Genomic DNA, 20,884 nt, shown 5'->3' on the forward strand with positions numbered 1-20,884 from the left:
ACCCTCTAACCCGCAAGAGTGCCTCAAGGCATGCATTACAAAACACCAATTACCTCAAAAAGTAATTATAATTTATTTTTTAATTTAACTGTGACTTTAGTTACAGATTTGTTAATATTTCCCTCGAAGATCGAAATGCATTCTGACTTTTAGTTTTTGTACTGTCAGCTGTTTTGTTCTGTCACAATTATAGCACGTGATTTTTTTTTAAATCAAAGTTTTACAAACCGATCTATTCGAAATATTTTTTATTAGTTTTTCAATAAAATCGTATCATAATTATTGTTTTTTACACCTAAACTGGCCACAATGCCCTGAGGCACTCTTTACCTTTTTGCACCTGGTTCCTAAACTTAATTTGAAAATTAATTTCTGATGACTGTTTGGGACGTAATTATCCTAAAAAAATTATTCGACTACTTTTTTTTAGCTTTTTAAAGTTTGCGGGTTAGACGGTTAAATTGGCCAAGTTTGGATAGTTTTGGGGGGTGTTATGTTCGTTTAAGTGAAACAAATTTTACTTTACAAGCTTTTGCATTAAGTTCTCTTTGTGGATCATATAAAAATTGTATATAGTTCCTAAGAAATTCTTTTCTACAAAAGTAAACACATTTGGCCTTTTTGGGGAAAAAATACGGCTCTTTTTCAATGTTCCAACTTTGGATTTTTTTATTTTATTTAGAATTTTAGCAGATGTTTTCAAATTAAATTTGGAACGTCATATCTAAAAAACTAAATCAATAAACCTAAATATCTCTTCTTTTGATGAAACTTGAGGAAAATATACATTGGGATCTAACATTTACAACAACAGTGCAAAAATGGATTTTAACCTTTAAGAGCACTTGGAGTCAAAATGGCTGTGTTTTTCGTGATTTTAAAAGTTGAGGGTCATTTTGACACCAAGTGCTATTAAGGGTTAATTTCCAATTTTGTGCTGTTATTTTAAATTCTGGACTTTATATTTTCCTCAAGTTTCATTAAAATTTGCCCTAAAATATATAATATTTCGCTATATTTTCATTAGAAATTCCAAATATTGAAAAACTTGTCTTTGACCTTCACGATTTAAAGGTTAACGTTTTCCGATTTTAGTAAAACTATCAGACCATATTTAAAATTACCAGGACTATAATATTATGAATAGGTTTTACTTAAAATTTATAACAGTAAGGAAATTGGGCTCATTCGCCAAAATATGGACAACAAATTAGTTTTTCTTGTAAATCGCAAAATTTAAATCGCAGGTACGGAAAAACTGTAAGAGGTATTGACATTATTTTTTCATGTTTGTATTCCCTATTATGATCTTAATAAATCCCAATGTGATGTTAAAAAAATTCTGAAATTTGTTTAACAAAATGTTTAAAAATTTGAAAATGGAGTTTTGAAACTGCCATTAAAAAACATTATTTTTTTATCGTAACTGGGAATAGGTTAACGGTATCCTACGAAGACAAAATCTCATACACAAGTAAACACAGATATATTTTAAATAAAAATTAGCTTTTATTTTAATTTTTCTCGAAATATGTATGTTAATTTGTTTTCCTAAATTTTTTGTTCAAGTGGCCTGAAACACGTTAATGGTCTGGCGAATTTGTAATAACTTTAACATTTTTTAACCAAATTTTGTCATTTATATCTCATTACAACGATAATTGCGTACATATTTCGATTCTTTTGCATTCAATTGCAAAAGTATTTATTTAGTAGCAAAATTTTTTCAAAAACTGAAAAATTTGCATTTTTCTCTAATTTTGGCGATAATACAGTTTTTGGGTCATTTTGAACCAAAGGAGATACAGGGTTAATTTCCAAAAAAAAAATTTTAATGTAATATTCGTTAATATTAATAAATCTATATATTTCTAGAAAACAATGCAGAAAGTTAACAAGTTTCACCTATTTATTCCATATTAACAGTAAAATTTTGCATATATCTGAACTTTGACCTCGATGCGCGTCCAGAAATCATTGCCCGATTTGGCTCAAATTTTCAGCACTTAACTTTTAGGCCTAGTGTCACAATATTCCACCCGGCACTCTTTGAAATTTAAAAAAAACAATCGGCTGTCACTCTACTACACATGTATGGGTATTTTTTGTAGATCTTTTCCAGGACTATTTATATTTATAAATTTCAGTTTAGTCGGATCACAAGGGGATTTTTGGAGATTTTTTTTTGAAAAACGTTGAGACCCAAGAGGTGACAAACTTTGAAGGACCATGCACTGGACCCTATTAGCGCTAGGAAGCTTAACAAATATAAATCAACTCGAATATACCACAGCCTCAAATATGAGAAGTTTCGTAACAATATCTTCAATAGTTCCCGAGATATCGAATTATTTCCAAAAAAACGGTTCTAAACCACTGTGCGTCTGTGGAAACAAAAGGAGGAGCATTTTTAAGAGTTATTAAAGCGTTCAATCCTCTTACACAGTGCAACACCAACAAAAATATCCATATACGGACACCACTACGTAATAAAAGACCAACAAGAAATACCCGTGTTTCCCAGTTTTGCCCAAAGTCATGCACTTTTTTATGGGCCCCCGAAGATTTGGGCCCTCGGTGTCATTTTTGCAAAATAGTGATAATTTCTTTCAAATCTTGCAGACAGTTCGGAATTTTGATTAACTCTCTGAGGCAAAGTTGTAGCCTTTGTCACAAAGAACAAAAATTGTGAACATATAAAATCAAAAAAACTTCATCTTCAAGATCAAAATCGTAAATTAATTCCATAAGTGTGCAGTTCCAATCAGATATGATTTTTCAAAAAAGAAAGTATATCGTTACCTTAATATAGAAAGGCCTTAACTTTGTGTAACATAAAGATTTTTTGGCGTTTCAACTTTGGAGGAAGCCCTGAGAAAAACTGAAATTTTCTAAGTTCCAACCAGCAACATTTAGCGTTAGGGTAGTAGCACACGCCAGATATCCGCTAGTATGAAATAAGTAGAATTTGGAAAACAAAATAATTGCTTTTGTTTACTAAACTGATATTTTAGTTGGTCGCTTTAGCCTGAATTAAGTTTAAAACTGGATTAATGTTTGAATTATGAGAAAGCTATTCTTGGATCGATACAAGAGAACACAGAGAGTAACTCAGCGAAGAAGTTGTTACAAGGTCATTACAAGGTAATGCTGAGAGTTGTAATAAAGGCATCAAAGTAAAGCAAACAAATTTGAAATAATGTTTAAATTTGAAGACTGCAATGAAATGGATTTTTATTAGATTTCCAAAATATATTAATTTTGCTCTGTTTTGCTGCTGAAATAAATTGTAAAATACATTTTATTCCAAAGTACATTTGTAATACAATTAAGAAATTTTGGGGACACTCTACTTTAGTTTGTGAATTCGGTTCAATGTCATAATAACTTGTAGATGACTCGTACTCATATGTAAATATTTATGTATAGTAAATATCTATATGTATATATGCATGTTTAAGTTGCATTCTTTCCATATCCTTGGAATAGAAAATATTTTTCTTAGCTTTTTTCGTTATCTGTATTTATCTTCTTGAACTTTTCCTTATACATTTTTGTTCATCGTTCAGCATCCTTTCCTACATCCTGCCACCCTATAAATATACTTAAATAGAATTTATATTATTAAGCCATCTTTAAACTAAATAAGTAATATAAACTAGTTAAAATATTTGTCGATTATTATATTAGATGTGGTTAAAAGGAAGGAAAAGAAATACCATACATACACAATTTCTAATCAATAAATTAAATAATTTAACTAAGAACTTTAAATTAATGTTAAGTTTTAGGATTTTGGGGGGAAAATCTAAAACTTTTTTAATTAAATGTAAGAAACTTTCGGGTTTAATGCTAGTAGTTTATTTAATCTTTACAATCAATAAATATTGAAGTTAGTTTTGGTTGTCAGTATTTAATAACTTGTTTTAGCTTAGCTAATAAAAAAATGAGAGAGCGAAAGAAGTAAAAAACTTTGATATCATCAGATTTATTTGACATGTCATTGTCATTTATCTAAATTATTTATATCGTACTCAAATAAACTTACAAGCTTCCATAGACTATTGTGACAAGTGTCATTTGCCTGTTGTGGCAAATTATTGAGACTGTCAATCATTTGAAATAAAAAATGTTCAGTACGGAATGTATTGTATGATTATTGGGTTGGTAGCAAGTTGATTTTTAATCACATTATTGATATTTTTAGGATGATTATTAATGTATGATTACAATGCTTTGGAATTTGGCAAAATAAATGTTTGCACTGTTAAGGAGTCTAGATTTATATTATTTTATATAATTTATTAAGCTTTTATTTAGTTTTTACATAAATATAATTACAATTCATAATAACAGATCCATAATCTGAACTGAACATAAGAATTTCCAAATTAGACTGTAACTATTTCTTCAGTTAAATAGTGAAAGAATTTTTAGAAACAGTAGTACCCTATAAATCAATGCTTTAACCCTCTAACCAGCAAGAGTGCCTCAAGGCATGCATTACAAAACACCAATTAAGTCAAAAAGTAATTATATTTTTTTTAAATTTAACTGTGGCTTTAGTTACAGATTTGTTAACATTTCCCTCGAAGGTCGAAATGCATTCTGACTTTTCGTTTTTGTTCTATCAGCTGTTTTGTGAGTGATGTCATAATTTTAGTATGTAAAATTGTGTGTGTCATTTTTTTAAAATCAAAGATTTACTAACTTTTAGTCGCCCGATCTATTCGAAATATTTTTTATTAGTTCTTTTTCATTAGTTTTTCAATAAAATCGTATCATAATTATTGTTTTTTACCCCTAAACTGGCAACAATGCCCTGAGGCACTCTTCACCTTTTTGCACCTTAATTTGAAAATTAATTTCTGATGGCTGTTCTGGATGGCTGTTTATTGGGTCATAATTACCCTAAAAAAATTATTCGACAATTTTTTTTAGCTTTTTAAAGTTTGCGGGTTAAGTTCCACTACGTCAATTGAAACTGAAGTATTTTCTGCATCACAACATCAAATCAGTTAAGTCACTCAGAGTGACAATCAGTTGCATGGAAAAAAATTTTATTCAAATTTTGAAGAGTGCCGGGTGGAATATTGTGACACTAGGCCTAAAAGTTAAGTGCTGAAAATTTGAGCCAAATGGGACAACGATTTCTGCACGCGCATCGAGGTCAAATTTCAGATATATGCAAAATTTTACTATTTATATGGAATAAATAGGTGAAACAAGTTAACTTTCTGCATTGTTTTCTAGAAATATGTAGATTTATTTATATTAATGAATATTACAATAAAAAAATTGTTTGGAAATTAACCAAAAAATTAATCAAAATGACCCAAAAACTGTATTATCGCCAAAATTCGGAAAAAATGCTAATTTTTCAGTTTTTGTAAAAATTTTGCTACTAAATAAATACTTTTGCAATTGAATGCAAAAGAATCAAAATGTGTAAGCAATTATCGTTGTAATGAGATATAAATGACAAAATTTGGTTCAAAAATTTTAAAGTTATTAAAAAATCGCCAGACCATTAATGTGTCTCAGGCTACTTGAACAAGAAATTTAGGAAAAAAAATTAACATATTTCTAGAAAAATTAAAATAATAGCTAATTTTTATTTAAAATATATACGTTAGAGTGTCCCAAAAAATTTTTTTTGGAATTTCGGAACGAATACCATCTAATTTTTTTATATATATAAAGCTATAGTTAAATATGAAATTTTGTCTTTTTATCATGATTGTAACCCGTGCCGACTTGCGATTTAGTTTTGTGGTGCATTTACAAGGGGAAAAAATGCAATTTTTTCAGTTTTTGTAAAAATTTTGCCATTAAATTATGACTTTTGCAATTTAATTTAAAAGAATCGATATGTGTACGTAATTGTCGTTCTAATAAGACATAAAACACAAAAATTGGATAAAAAATGTTAAAGTTATTAAAAAATCGCCAGGCCATTAACGTGTCTTAGGCCACTAGAACAAGAAACGTATGAACAAAATTAACATATTTTGAGAAATATTAAAATAAGAGCTTATTTTTACTTAAAATATATACATATTTACTTGTATATGAGTTTTTGCCTTCGTAGGATACCGTTAACCTATTCCCTGGTATGACCAAAAAAAATATATTAAATATGGGATACTTTTGATTGCACATAAATGAAGTTTAGTAGTTTAAAATAACTCTTTATTTATTCAAATGTACACAATTACAGTTTAAGTAGTCACTCTGTGTTTTAATACACACACACGGGCAGTTAATTTATCTTTAGTTAACGATGCTTCAAATTAAACTGACTGGTTGATATTCTCACAACCATCTATCGCTGCTTCTTGAAAGTTATATTTCTACAATGATTAACTCCAAGCTTTTGCTCAACGTTATATGTTCCGCAGCTATGTTAATATTGTCTACAGTTATATTTACTGATGCTTATCGGCTGATAAACAACATTGTCCACAATTAGAAGTCTCCAGAAATAGAAATGTTGAGAAACATGATCCAACTTGAAACCAGCCGTTAGAAACCGTTGTGTTTGAATTCAAATACAATTTCGTAACAATATGTTTCACTAACAAGTAAGAGAGCTATATTCGGCTGTGCCGAATCTACCCTTCAACAAATTATACTTAAAAATATTTTATTTTAAAAAAAAAAAAAAAATTTTAAATTTATTAAATTGCTTAAAAAAAAATTTTTCATAATTTCAAATTTAAATAAGTAATAATGACTCACAAAAATGTTATTGTTTCTGAAATTCGACAAATAACTAAAGACAAGGGGACTTTCGATCACTGTAGATGAGTGTTCCGATAGCTCCTTCTATAAATATATAAATATTACTGCAAGAAGAGACAATTCTAAAAACAAATCTTTCAAAATTTTTAACTTAGGACTTGAACCAATGAAAATAAAATATACGGAATAAAATATGTGTTTTTTAGCTGGCGAAATATTAGAAGAATCGCAATTAATAATCAAAATGAATGTGATGGAGAATGTGATTTTGAAACGGTCATCGAAAGTGATATTGAGGATGACATTTACAATGATTACATTAAAATAGATTAGGCCATGATCTTAAAATATATGTGATATAAGTGATATTATTAACCGCATACATAAGTGTATATGTAAATCTATATATATAAAAATGAAATGGTCCATGTATGTAATGGCATCACGTGAGAACGGCTGGAGCGATTTGGCTGGTTTTTTCGACTCGAAATTTTCAGGAGATGGTTTGTAAAGAAAAAAAAATTAAAAATTCTTATTTTTTGTGAGTCCAGTTAACTGTAATAAAAAAGCTCCCTAAAGTATGCAGTACAAATTTAGATATTTTATTTGCAAATAAATAAGAACAGGCTGGTGTGTGTGGGTTGGAGAAACTCGAAGAACAACATTAGTAAATGCTACCTGGCGAAGCCGGTGCGATCAACTAGTATTTAATAAATCGAATGATAAACACAAATATTGCAAACTAACGTTTTGTTGCAAGAAAAGCATGGAGTTCGTCCTATACATGATTTTGAACATCGTTGAACATTTTTGTCTAACATGGTAATAAACTTTTTGCGAATTTGTAAATGCGTCAATCATGCGTCACTGCCTGACTTCAAATTAGCCACATTCACTGACAATGATATCAAACTTTGGATAGATTCCCTTTATTGTGTAATTCCCCAAGACCACTTTATTAAGCAAAGATTCGGCAACGTTGATAGAGCTTGATGTACAATACAATTTGTTATAAATAATTTAGAAATAGTGAATAATTAATTTACTAAAGAATTAGTTACTCAATTTAAAACCCGAATTGATGAACGACATAAAAAAGTTCTTAATACGTTTATATTGGATTTGAATTCAGGATCATGTCCAACTAGCTCAAATTTGTTAAAGCATAGCTCCAAAACGGAAACTAAAGGGTTTGCTAGTCAATTGCTTTGTAGATTGTTCGGGAGTTAATCTGATCAGAATATTTCTGTTGAAAATTTAATGATGGACTTCGTTTTCGAATGTTTTTTTTAACATTATCAATTATTTATTTGTTCTTTAACAATAAAATATTAAAAAACCGACATCAAAACTTCATTCTTTACTTTTTTAAAAAAAAATGTAAATTATTCGAATAATTCGATTAATTTTAAACATGTGATCGAATTATTCGAACAAGAGAAAAATCGAATAATTCGATTAACAGAAAATAACTGATATTGTTCTCGATCATGAAGGGATAGAAAAGGGCAAATTTTTGTACATTTCAAATATAGATTCGAATAGGACGTACATTTCGGTCGAAATTCCGTATTTTTTCTTCATTTCAATGGAGCATCCTTTTAGTTAGTAAAGCTTAAATAGTTTTGGTAATTTACAATGATTCAAATGCACATAAAATGGCACATAAACTTAGGTAACTTTTTCTTTCTTTTAATGGTACTGTTGGTGTATTATGGACATTTAACATAATTTTCTCTTAGGAAATTTACAGATTTAAAAACCAACCAACCAGAGTCTACCAATTAAATAATTCTATATTGTTTCGGTCCTGTTAGAGTTTTAATTTCAAAATTTTTTTAATATCATTTTATCTCCTTAAAATACCAAAAAATGGCGATCAACCTTTTTCGTAACCTCTTGGCATTTAGAATTATATTTTTCAAATTGGCTCGAATTTTCATTTAATCTTAAGCTCATTTGAGGAGAAGAGTTTGTGGAAAGTTTTGAGATATTTTTTTTTTTTGCTTGTTTTGTATGTTTGGTTTGAAATTGAATTGAACTTGAATTTGAAATTCACTTTTTGTGTATTTATCTTTGCTTTTAAGGTAAACATTGTAAAGTTTGAGGGAGAATGGTTTTTGAGAAGTGTTTTTGTTTGTTTTTTTTTTTTTTTGGTAGACAATTTTATTTTTAATTGTTTTGGAAATGTCGTCGTTAAGATGACTTTAAGTAGAATTTGTTATCGAATTTCACAATTGGGTTAGGGAAATGTGAACAACCCTTTCAATGCAGAGGTTATGAACCGCCGGTAGTATACACAGAAAATCATGTATTTAAGTTGCTTGAAATGAGAAAAAAGAATTTGGGAATTATAAAGGATGAAAATATAGATGAGAAATTCATATCAAAAAAGATCCTGTAAACAAGTTTTCAACCCTTAAAATCGACGATCTTGTGTCTTTGTTAGGAAAAAAGCTTTAAATACATTAATTTATTAGAGTATCAGCAAATAGGGGTGAGTATAAATAGCTTTTAAATAAAGAAAAAGGAAAAAACTGCGTAAAAAGTTACTATAAAAGAAGAATCCTTTTTTAATTTTTTAAGCAAAACATTTTTATATTTTTTTGTTTATCTTAAATTACTTTTATCCTGAAATCAAAACCAAAATTTATATGTACCTTCAATTTAAATGATAGCTATTAAATTTATCAATTGCCTTTATATATTTTTGTGCCATTTAATACAATTTATCCTTTTAAATAAATAAATATTCCCTTAAAGCATTTTCTACCTTTTCGATTGCCACTTGAAATAAGTCACGCACTCCCCCACCGGCAACTTTGACACAAATCTAGGATAAACAACAAAACGCTACAAAAGAACAACATAAAAGTTTACTTCAGCAAATATAAAAAGAAAAAAAATTAAATTTATTTTAAAAACATGATAAAAATAATTTAAATAAAATCACAGTAAATGAAATCGAAGTAAAGCAACTTGCAAAAGTAAAATAAAGTAAATCTGAGTTGACATAAAAATAAATAGAATCGTGTTGGTAGAAGAGAAAAGTGTGAAAAAGTTTAGTTTTTGCAAAATGCTTTTCTTGAACTAGTGCGGAATTTCAATAGAATATTTGAATTAAGTTTGATTTATGTTGTTGTGGTCATTGCTGTAAATATTGAGTAAAAGTTTGTAACTGAGAAAAGCAAGTTGTCAATAAAAACAAGTAAGAAAGTAAAGTCGGTCAAGCTCGACCATATTGTATGAGAGGTGTATTATTATTACTATCAAAATAACATAACAATTGTGTCTAAATTACTATCCAAGAGAACTAACCTTGGTGCAACTTTCTTCCGGGTCGAAAGACATCCATTTCAAAAATTGGTTCACTTGATATGAAATCCCACATATATGTTGTTTTTTTCTTTTTAATTTTTCTTAACAAAAATATTCAAATTTAAATATTGAATCAAAATTCAAAATAACTGATTATTCATAGTTTTGGTAAATTAGAAATGATTAATTGATTAATAACACTGTCCAACAGCATTTTTGGAACAGAATAGCGACACTATAATTCTGAAAGAGCATGTTGAGTAGAGCATTTTTGTAGAATAAACTTATAGTCCAGCTGGTCTGAATTTTTTTTTTACAGTGGGTCAAAGTTTTCATTTTTTGATCGAAGGGAGCATTATACTAACTGAAAAAAATGTTGTAAGTTAATATCTGAGAGAATTCTTATGGTCAGAGTTATATTATGGAATTTTATGGGGATAATTTTTGTGGAAGATCTTAACCCTTTCAAAAGGTAAATTTGACCCTTTTTTGAGAAAAATAAAGTCTTTTTTAACATTTAATGATTAAAATATTCTACGAAAAAGGCGAAGGCCCTGGTAGCCAGTCCTTTTTTCTTTATATTTTTTGAAAATTAAATTTGCATTAAATAAATATTAATAATAATAATAATATTCTACGAAAAGTTTTGCCGGAAAATTTCAGTAGGGTTCACCATAGATACCATTTTTAAAAAAATCACAAAAAATCTATTTATGATCCCAATGAGCTGATATTTAAAATAAAAATAGTAGATCTACAAAAAATATATATACATACAGTGGTGGCCAGGAATTTAAGACAAAAATTGTTTGCTAAATTCCATGTAAGTGTCAATTATTTTTTAAAATATTTCCACAAATATGTATGCGTGAGGACTGTTTTAACACACAAGTGTGTTTTATTCGACTGTGTCAATTCATACATATTCACCATGAATACATAACATTTTTCTATAACTTGACCAACATTTTTTTTTTTAAATCACATTTATATCATTCTAATTTTATTATTATAAAATATTCAGACCAAATTTCGTATTTTTAGTTCAATTAGTTTCGGTCATATCATGTTATTAAAGGTTTTTCATACCTAATTTTTCATCCTTAAACTGTGATATATTTTATAGATTATATAAGGTTAAGCTAATTTGTTATTAATTGTTGAAATACTTATGTAAAATCTCATAATTTGTGAATTGTAAACTTCAAAAATTTGAATAAAGGAAAAAATATATAATAAAAAAAAAAAAAAAAAATATCATGTTATTAATAGCGAATGTTCGCTGAGGTGGGTCAACGTATTTCCATATATCTTTGTCCATATATGTTTTACCGATTTTTTCAAACATTTTTCAGAAACTAGAAACATTAATAATAAATTTCATACCCTTAGAGGTCCTTTTATTTTGGCTCTATCGCACTTAAAATTCAGTTGATGGAAAAAATTCAAGTATTTGTCTTAAATTGGTTGCCACCACTGTATGTAAATTATCACTTTTAGGTCAAGAGTTATTTATGTTTATTTATTTATTTTTAAATTTGTTCCATCTTTTTTTAGTTTTTAGATATGTCGGGCCTACGGTGCACACTGGTCGATCCCATTGGCCAAAAATAAAAAAACAAAGTGAAAAGTTTGTCACCAAATGTGTCATCAATATTTCTTATAAAAACAAGATTTTAATATTTATAGTTGTTTTTGTTTTATTTCAACTATACTCTTCAAGAATAGCTTCAAAAGTGAGAGCATTTTGACAGTTGGTTTTTGCAGAGTGAAAAATTGGAAAATTAAGCGCAACTTTAAATTAATTAAAACCATATAAAAAAATGTTTTTTTGAAAAAAATCAAAATGAATATTGAATTGGAAGGTATTAACTTAATTTTAATATAATTACAATGTGTTTAGCTTCTTGTGTATTTTTATAAAATTAATATTTGCCCAGTGTCATTTTTAGTGTTCGTTCGTCCATATATTTCAATTTCAACTAGAGTTTTAGTTGTGTTTCCCCATGGGATTTTTTCTGGTTTATTAGTTAATATTCCAAGATTCTAAAATTGGAAGTTTCAGCTGCATCCTTTTGCATTTCTTTGATTTATCTCCCATACACCAAAGCGGCCTCGTTGTTTTTGATGTCCAACTTTCAATTTTTGTGAGGTGTTTTGTTAGTTTATGTTCGCGTTGCTTTGTTCTTGTATTCATGTAAAGAATTGTGTTTGTTTTTTTTCTTTTCCACGGACTTTTAATATTTTTACTTTATGAATTTAGTCCTTATTATAAATTGTTTTTGCAATAGTCACATCTTATAATTGCAAACTTTCGCGCTCACATATTTTTGATATTTGGTGCTTAGAATGCTGAAAAAGCTCGAAAAGTGAAGGATGTCGTGAAAAACTATATTAAAAATGAGGGCTACACATTTAAAGAAAGTCATTTAGAAACACGCTTAAATTATAATTGCAAAAAAATTTAAAAATTTTGGCAAAAATTCAATCGTATAAAAACAAAAGTTTTAAATACATATTCTGATTGGCTTGCCTAAAAGGAGTCGATTTTATTAAACTCACATGAGCGAGCGGACCACGCCCAGATTTAGTTTGCAATTTTTTTAGTAAGAATTCTTATTGATTTTTAATTTTTTATCAATTTTAAAAAGTTTATAGTTTCACTTATATGGGGAGTGGGTGTGGCCCATTTTTGAAAAAAATGTGTGTAATATCCTTATTATATATTGTACCAAAAATTATAAATGTACTTTTATTTATTACCGAGATATGGAATTTTGATTAACTAGAATGTCATAACCTCGCACCGCGCGTTGGGGTGAATTTGGATGCTAAGGTATGGTAGGGGGAGGGTATGAGTCATCAACCACTCCCATTTTATCACTAAATAGTTCTGACATATTTATAAAGCCGTGAACGAAGTTACAAGTTGATACCTACACTGGAAGTATTTTTGGCCGCCGACTCCATACAGCACCGACCACTGTGCGGTGGTTCGAAATTGTTTTTTAAAATATCACCAATATTTGCGATAAATTTGTAAAATAAATAAATTTGTAACCTAAAAGTGATAATCTACATATGTATATATATTTTTGTAGATCTTCTCTAGGGCTATTTATATTTTAAATATCAGCTCATTCGGATTATAAATAGATTGTGCTTTATCTACATCTTTGGTATCTTTGGTGACCCCCACTGAAATTTTCCGGAAAAATTTTTCGTCGAATATTTTAATCCTTAAATGTCGTTTTTGAAAGGATTTTTTTCATCTAAGGAGAGGAGGATTTTGATGAAAATTATATGCGGGAAGTTTTGCTTTACTTCTTTAATTTGAAAAAAAAGTGCTGCTGAATCACAGCGATTTCTCACCAAAGCTTATTGTGAATGTGTTCCATCGGTTTCAACGTGTGAGAGATGACTTGTTCTGTTCAGAAGTGCTGATTTTGACACGGAAGACAAAGATTGCACAGGACAGCCAAACAAAATTGAAGACCAAGAATTGGAAGATTGTTGTAAAACTTAACAAGAGCTTGCAAAATCATTGGGAGCTACTCAAGCATCAATTAAAATCGTAGGGAAATTGGGTATCATACGAATTGAAGCCGAGATACCATGAAAGAAGAGTTTGTATGTCCGAAATAATGTTAGAACGCTATAAAAGAAAATAATTACGATGAAAAATTGCACCATCACGATAACCGTAAGTGAATACCGATCAAACCAGCCTAATCGATATCAAAGACAAATATCCATGGCGCTAAGGCAATGTTGTGTATTTGCTGGGACCAAAATGCTCCCATCTAATATGACCTTCTCAAATCTGGTTAGACTATAACAGGGATGTACCGAACGCATTCGGCCACATGTTGGAATACCTGTCAAAAACTATTTATAATGAAGTGTTTGGGAAGTTTCGCCTCACTATCCTTATAGATCAGATCGTGTTCCGTTCTACTACTATTTGTTTCGATCGATGCAGAACTCTATCTCTCTCTCTCTGCACGCAGAAAAAAAATATAGTTGGGCATGGTTACTGTAACCATTTCAATATTGTTAAAAGTTTTTTAACTATATTATAGTCACAGTAACTATTCACATGATTGTGGTAACCATAATATGGTTAATTTACGATTCACATAATTGTATCAACCATATACAGTGAGCCTCAAAAGTGAGTAAACAGCAGCGAATTTTTTGATTTTTTTAAGATCATGAAAATCATTATAGTCCGACTTAAATCTATATTTTTTACAACCAAAAATATTATTCAAGCCAATCTCTATCAAACCGAAACTTTAAAATTTTAATCGATGGATAAATTTTAGAATTTTCATTATCTTAAAAAATATCCAATAATTTTTGGTGTTTACTCACTTTTGGGGCTCACTGTATATGGTTACAGTAAACAAATATATGTTTGTGGCTGCCCACTTTAGTCTCTACCATAAGCTATTGTGTGGACACTAAAGACTCGATAGGTTTTGACTATTTGAGTCATATAGGCAGGTTTATTTTCTTTAAATAAACCGGATTCTTTTAATTGCAAAGCGATCAGTAGTTTAAACAATTTAACAACTCTTTATTTATTTAAATATACTTAGGACCATTATTACAACATGCGGTTATGGTTAAAGTTACCTTTAAGGGTACCTTTTTCTATTGCTTAAAGTTACCTTTAACTATAATGGCAAGTTGTAATAATGGACCTTAACAATTTAAATAGCCACTTTCTTTTAATACACACACTTTATAAATTACAAGAATATACTGGTAATATAGTGGATGTTAACTCTAAAAGCTCCTTTGATATACTGCCTAAACCACAACACTCTGTTACTATTTATATACACAGCGTCATTTTCTAAAAGTCTCACAAATAATCTAATGGAAAAACTAGAATGTTTTATTCCCCAATGATCACCTAGAGCTTTTACAGCTGCTTCACAGTTAATATTATCATAATTAGAATCAATGTTAATAACAGCTTGTTACTTCTACTTGTAAACATTATTTGCAAGTAGATGTTTCTACTGATGGAATTGCTTATAATCATGATGAATATTACAGATTTTTGATAATGCAATATTATTTCTCTTTGTGTTTATATTTAAATCCAAGTATATTGAAATTTTCCTTCAGTGATTTACAATTTTTGCATAATATCCTTAAGCCACCCATAATCAAACAACATTTCAACTATTTTTCCTTTTTCTAAACATTTTCTTTTTTTGCAGACGCAAAGACAGCAGTGCTTTACAACGTTCGGCCAGTATTGATTCGTTTGCGGAAATTGTTTGGAGTGATTCACCCCGACCTTCATTAGACATACCAAGACCTGCGGTAGCTCCTTTCAGCAAACGTCCATCGGCCAGTAGTCTATTCAGCAATTGCAGCACTTCATCGCAAAGTACCCAGTTGAATATCAATGAATTGTACGTAACTGGTGGCGTAGTGGCTGGTGGTGCTGGAGCTGGTGTTGGCATAGGGGGTCTAACCACGGCAGTGGGTGGCACACAGACAACTTGTGGTGGCATCACAACAACGGGCAATAGTCGACGTGAAAGTCTATTGAGTCCATCGTCGACAAGACGTAATAAGCTGACAAGAATTATAAATGGTAAGTGAACAAAAAGGGGGCAGAGAAAAGTAAAACTTTGGGTTTTTCTACAGCTGAGGAATACGGTTTTCCCATGTATTACAGATATTTATATAGAACAACTTTCACGTACAAAAATCAAACTCGTGTGTATGTTTATTTTGTTAATACAGTATTCTGTATGTACTATTATTTAGTTTATGTGCTTATATATAGTTTATGTAAAAGTAATAATAATATGAAAAAAAAAACATCAAGTAAAACTTTAAGCAATACAAATAAATTGTGAAAATACATGAAAAGTTTGCCAAAGCAAAAATCTTCTCAAAGGTAAAGATGGCAGGCAATAAACAGACGGACATATTTTAAAAGGAGAATGTATGGATTTGTCTATGTACAATAATATTTTACTACCCGAGTATACATTTTGTAAATATTTTCTTTACAGATTTACGTAAATAATTTCATTTGAAAACTTTGTTGCAACCACAGCAAGTAGGAGTAAATTAAATTGATTTGTTAAGTAGTTAAAAATACAAAGTTGTATTAAATTAAGTTTGATGATAAAGAAGATTATAAAAAATAAAAGCAAGGAGGTAAGATTGAAATTATAAATATTCAGGCATATTTTATGGGAAAGGATAATAAATATATCACACAAGTCTGTCTATCAAAAATCCATAATTTCGGTTTAGTGGTCACTTTATAAACCACCTTTTCTAGAGTCTTTAAAAAAATTTTAGTGACATCTATTGGCATTTTGCTAAACAATTAAGTTATTTTAAGTCGTCGTTATATTAATTTGAAAATATTGTAAACCGCATTCAATAAAAAAAAGGTGAAAAGGTTGTTCATCAAATTCAGCGTTACTTTGTTATTTAGTGATTGTTTGGCTGGCTTGTAAGTAATATTTCATACTATCTTCTTTGATAAATAACGTAAGTAATAGAGTGGTTAGATTACTAACCAATGTGACTGAAATAGGTTTTATATAATACGTTTCTCTACATAATATTATGTTATTTTGTAAGGATGCCGCTTGTAATCGAAGGTATACCTTTGGAAGGGGATGTTTCTGCAGTCTTGAACCCGACGAAGAACAGAATTATTAGGAGCAAGTCGAAGGTGCTCGGTGATATGTTAGTGACTTATTTACCCAAACTCTGTGGTGGAACCAAACTGGTGAAAAAATTGTAGATTCGAAGAGCTGGGGGTCGATTCTGGTTCTGTGAAACGGTGAAATGAACAGTTTTTTCATATAGTTTCTGATTCTCATTTAGTGAAAAAAATGATAAATAAATTCAAATGTTTTCATATGAAAAGAAAAAATTAAATAAAACAAATTGAAGAACGGGAATCGCAATTTGTATAATTGTGAAATGATAATATGAAAGGGGTTCTTATGAAAACGAAAATGAAAATTTGTTTTTCATTTCACCGTTTCACAGAACCAGAACCTGGTTGATTATACAGAAGGTGGTTGTATACTAAGGTGATCGGCTTGGCTTTTAACAACCTGTTATAACCAGTTTTTTAGGTAAGGTCGGTTTCGGTATTTTTGAAAAGCTCACATTTCGAATATCGAAGAAACCGGGTTTTTCTCCTCGAATAGCCGGTTTTTTAAAAGTGTTGTCATGAGTTTAAAAACTTAAAAAAACATTAAAACCGTCTAACTATTTTAGAAGACTTTTTATATTTATACAAATGTCACAAGTAATCTGGAAGGCCTGAAAACTTGCTCAATGCATTGTTATCTATATGTCCTACAAGTACACTGAGTGAAAGATCATTTTCAATGTCTAGTTTTATAAAAACAAAAGAAAGTATCGCTATATTCCAACGCATTTAAACTGTGTTTTATTCGTAAGAGATTATTTTTCAACCTTCACAAGTTCTTCAAATTTATTGACGTTAACGATCTCGGCTCAAATTTGACCCAAATAGAAAATATTTTATTTTTGCAAATTCTGTTGACATTTGAAATTAAAAAAAATAAATTTTCAATTCAAAATGGGTAAAATTGGAAAGACCTTATGAAGGATAAGAAAAACATAGCTTTGGTATTTACCCTTGGAATCGAGTATAATGTACAGCAAGTATGATGAAAAGATACAGATATATATCAGGCTACAAAGAAAAAATTTAACTTGATTGTGCGTAACAAAATTCAAGATTTTTGCTCCAGGTCAAATATGACCCAAAGAAGTTTATAGATATTTTTTTGCCAATTTCTTTTTTTAAAAACCTAAATTAATAAAATTCATAAAATAACAATCAAAAACTTTTAGAAAAAATTAAATATAAATTTAACAAGTAAGAGAGCTATATTCGGCTGTGCCGACTCTTATATACCCTTCACCAAATTATACTTTAAAATAAATTTTTTTAAATATTTTTAGGTAAACAAAATTTAATTTTTTTTTTTAATTGTTTTTCAAAATTTTTTTTTTTTTGAAATTGTTTTTTAATTTTTTTTAAAAAAAGTTTTTTCCAAATTTTTTATTTTTTTTTGGAAAAAAAATGTATGAAAAAAAAATTCGGGTTAAAATATATTTTTCCCGATTTTGACCCATTGTAGGTCCAACTTACTATAGCCTTATCTACATCGCACAGTGGTTTAGAAACTTTTTTTTTTGGAAATAATTCGGTATCTCGGGAACTATTGGAGATATTATTACAAAATTTCACATGGTTAGAGCTGAGGTGTTTTTGAGTTGAAGTACATTTGTTCAGCTTCCTAGGGGTAATACGGGCCAGTATGTGCCCCCTCAAAGTTGGTCACCTCGGGTCTCAAAATTTTTAAAAAAATCCCCAAAAATTCATTTATGATTCGAATGAGCTGAAATTTAAAATATAAATAGTCCTTGAGAAGATCTACAAAAAATACGTTATCTCGTCCGTGTAACTTTTTACACGGACGAGATAAGTGTTACCAAGTTTTTTTTAAAAAACAAAAAAAAATCGAGCAAAATTAAAAAAAAATAAATAAATAAACCTAAATATCTCTTCAACTGAAGGAGATAACCTACACATGTAAGCGTATTTTTTGTAGATCAAGGACTATTTATATTTTAAATTTCAGCTCATTCGGATCATAAATGAATTTTTGGGGATTTTTTTAAAAATTTTGAGACCCGAGGTGACCAACTTTGAGGGGGCACAAACTGGCCCGTATTACCCCTAGGAAGCTGAACAAATGTAATTCAACTCAAAAACACCTCAGCTCTAACCATGTGAAATTTTGTAATAATATCTCCAATAGTTCCCGAGATACCGAATTATTTCCAAAAAAAAAAGTTTCTAAACCACTGTGCATCGTTGCAATGGACTTTGAAATATCTATCCCCAGGAAAAATTTTGTGAATTTTTGTAATGACCACTAGTTATTTCATGCCTTCTTTTGTAAGGAGTGGTGGTTACCCAGCACATTATTTTATTTACTAGAATAAGTACTTATTTTTATGCAGGCTGGTAATGAACTTTTGCATTTAGCACAGCTATCTAGTGTATTTGACTGGAAAACGGGAGGTTAGTAGTTCGCCACCTGTCAAAGCCATTAATTTTTTTGTTCATATCATATTCATTTATATGTTGATGTTAAAACTATTGTTAACTTACAATAAAATAACTCGTACATGGAGCAGTGAGTTAGCAGCTTGACTATCAAACACAAGCAAATAATGTGACTGTTCGATTCCCACACAAGGCAATATTTTTTGTGTTTTTTTTTTAGCTTGTACATATTCTCGTTGTGAATTTACTACTTATTTCTCAACTGATTGTAAGTACATTTGTAAGCTTGACCCCTGAATTTTTTAAAAATCTCGAACAACGGTAAGTAGTGTTTCAGTCAAATAATAAGTAGTTATCGCTTTGCTCCAATTATACTTGCTGGCTTACTAGGTAAGCAAAGTTTTTGCTGATCATTAGATATCTATATTGTCTGTATTAATGACTTAGTAATCCAGATATAGATCAAAAATAGGTCAAAAATCGAGGTTGTCCCGGTATTTTGCTCATATCTCCGTTATTTATGGACCGATTTTGCTGATTTTAAATAGCAAACTTCTCGAAAGCATGTCTGACAGAATTATTGAAGATTTGGATCCCGAAGATATCTGGGGTCTTTAGAAAATTGATTTCAACAGACAGACGGACAGACAGACGGACATGGCTTAATCGACTCCGCTATCTATAAGGATCCAGAATATATATACTTTATAGGGTCGGAAATGAAAAATGTAGAAATTACAAACGGAATGACAAACTCGAGGTTGTCCTGGTTTTTTCCTTATATCTCAGCCATTTGTGGCTGATTTCTCGATTTTAAATAAGTTATTTGGCGGCTACGGAAAGTTAATTTCAACATACAGATGGACTTCGTTATCTATAACGATCCAGAATATATATAAATTTTGTGGGGCGCAAATGAAACATGTAAAAAGGGTATAAAAACGGTTAAATATTATTGAAAATTTTTCAACAAAAAGTGCGGTTACCATCAGTGTTGCGCGCTGGAGGCGATCCTTCACACCTTTAAGTCTTCCTAGGAATTTATGTCGATTTTAGAGAATTCGTGGGGAATCATAGAGAACTTGGGGTTCATTCATGTAGAATTAGAATATTTTGTAATTTTTTTCTTTCTTGGAGAAAGTTTGCTTTAGAATTTTTAAATTCAAGTAGAATTATAATTTGTAGTGGGGTTTTTTTTGTCAATTAAGGGGATGACTACAACCCTTTCAACTAGGAAGACCAGAACCGCTGTTGTTATACAATACTACTGTGTATTTATATAAAGTATTGAAAGTAAAAAGAATATGGGAATTATAACATGTATTTGCATACAAAACTTTATACGCAAGATCTACGTATGTAGGCAAAAAGCTTTTGTAGGAAAGTTGTTTATTTTTTTAACGGCCATCACAAAGTTTGGTGGTTGCTTTTAGAATGCAGGTCATGGTTGGCAAATATGGTACAATTGTACTTTTTCTTGATACATTTTAGTATCAGTGTGTACCGTGGTACTACCACAAGTCATTTGTTACAATTTCAAAATAGTTCATTTTGTATTTAATTATATGGCAACAGCAACTTTGTTAATGTTCTCCTTTTTTTGGTATTTTAATTTGAAGCAGACGGTTTCATTTAAATAATAGATGGGGTTCAGTCAATGGAGAACAAACAAAATTTTAGAATTTAATTAATCAGTTGTTACATAAATGG

General features: G+C 29.6%; 1 protein-coding gene across 1 annotated transcript in view; it reads left to right on the forward strand.

The window, feature by feature from the left end:
* LOC135951951 (transcription factor mef2A-like) overlaps positions 1-16,123 on the forward strand; it is a 134,922-nt gene extending 118,799 nt beyond the window's left edge. The window contains exons 5-6 of the mRNA XM_065501713.1: positions 15,300-15,682; positions 16,110-16,123. Of these exons, the coding sequence (XP_065357785.1) occupies positions 15,300-15,682; positions 16,110-16,123 (397 nt within the window). The remainder of the gene's footprint in view (positions 1-15,299; positions 15,683-16,109) is intronic.
* Positions 16,124-20,884: the final 4,761 nt, after the last annotated feature.

The sequence above is a fragment of the Calliphora vicina genome, chromosome 1 (assembly GCF_958450345.1).
Source record: "Calliphora vicina chromosome 1, idCalVici1.1, whole genome shotgun sequence".
NCBI lineage: Eukaryota > Metazoa > Arthropoda > Insecta > Diptera > Calliphoridae > Calliphora > Calliphora vicina.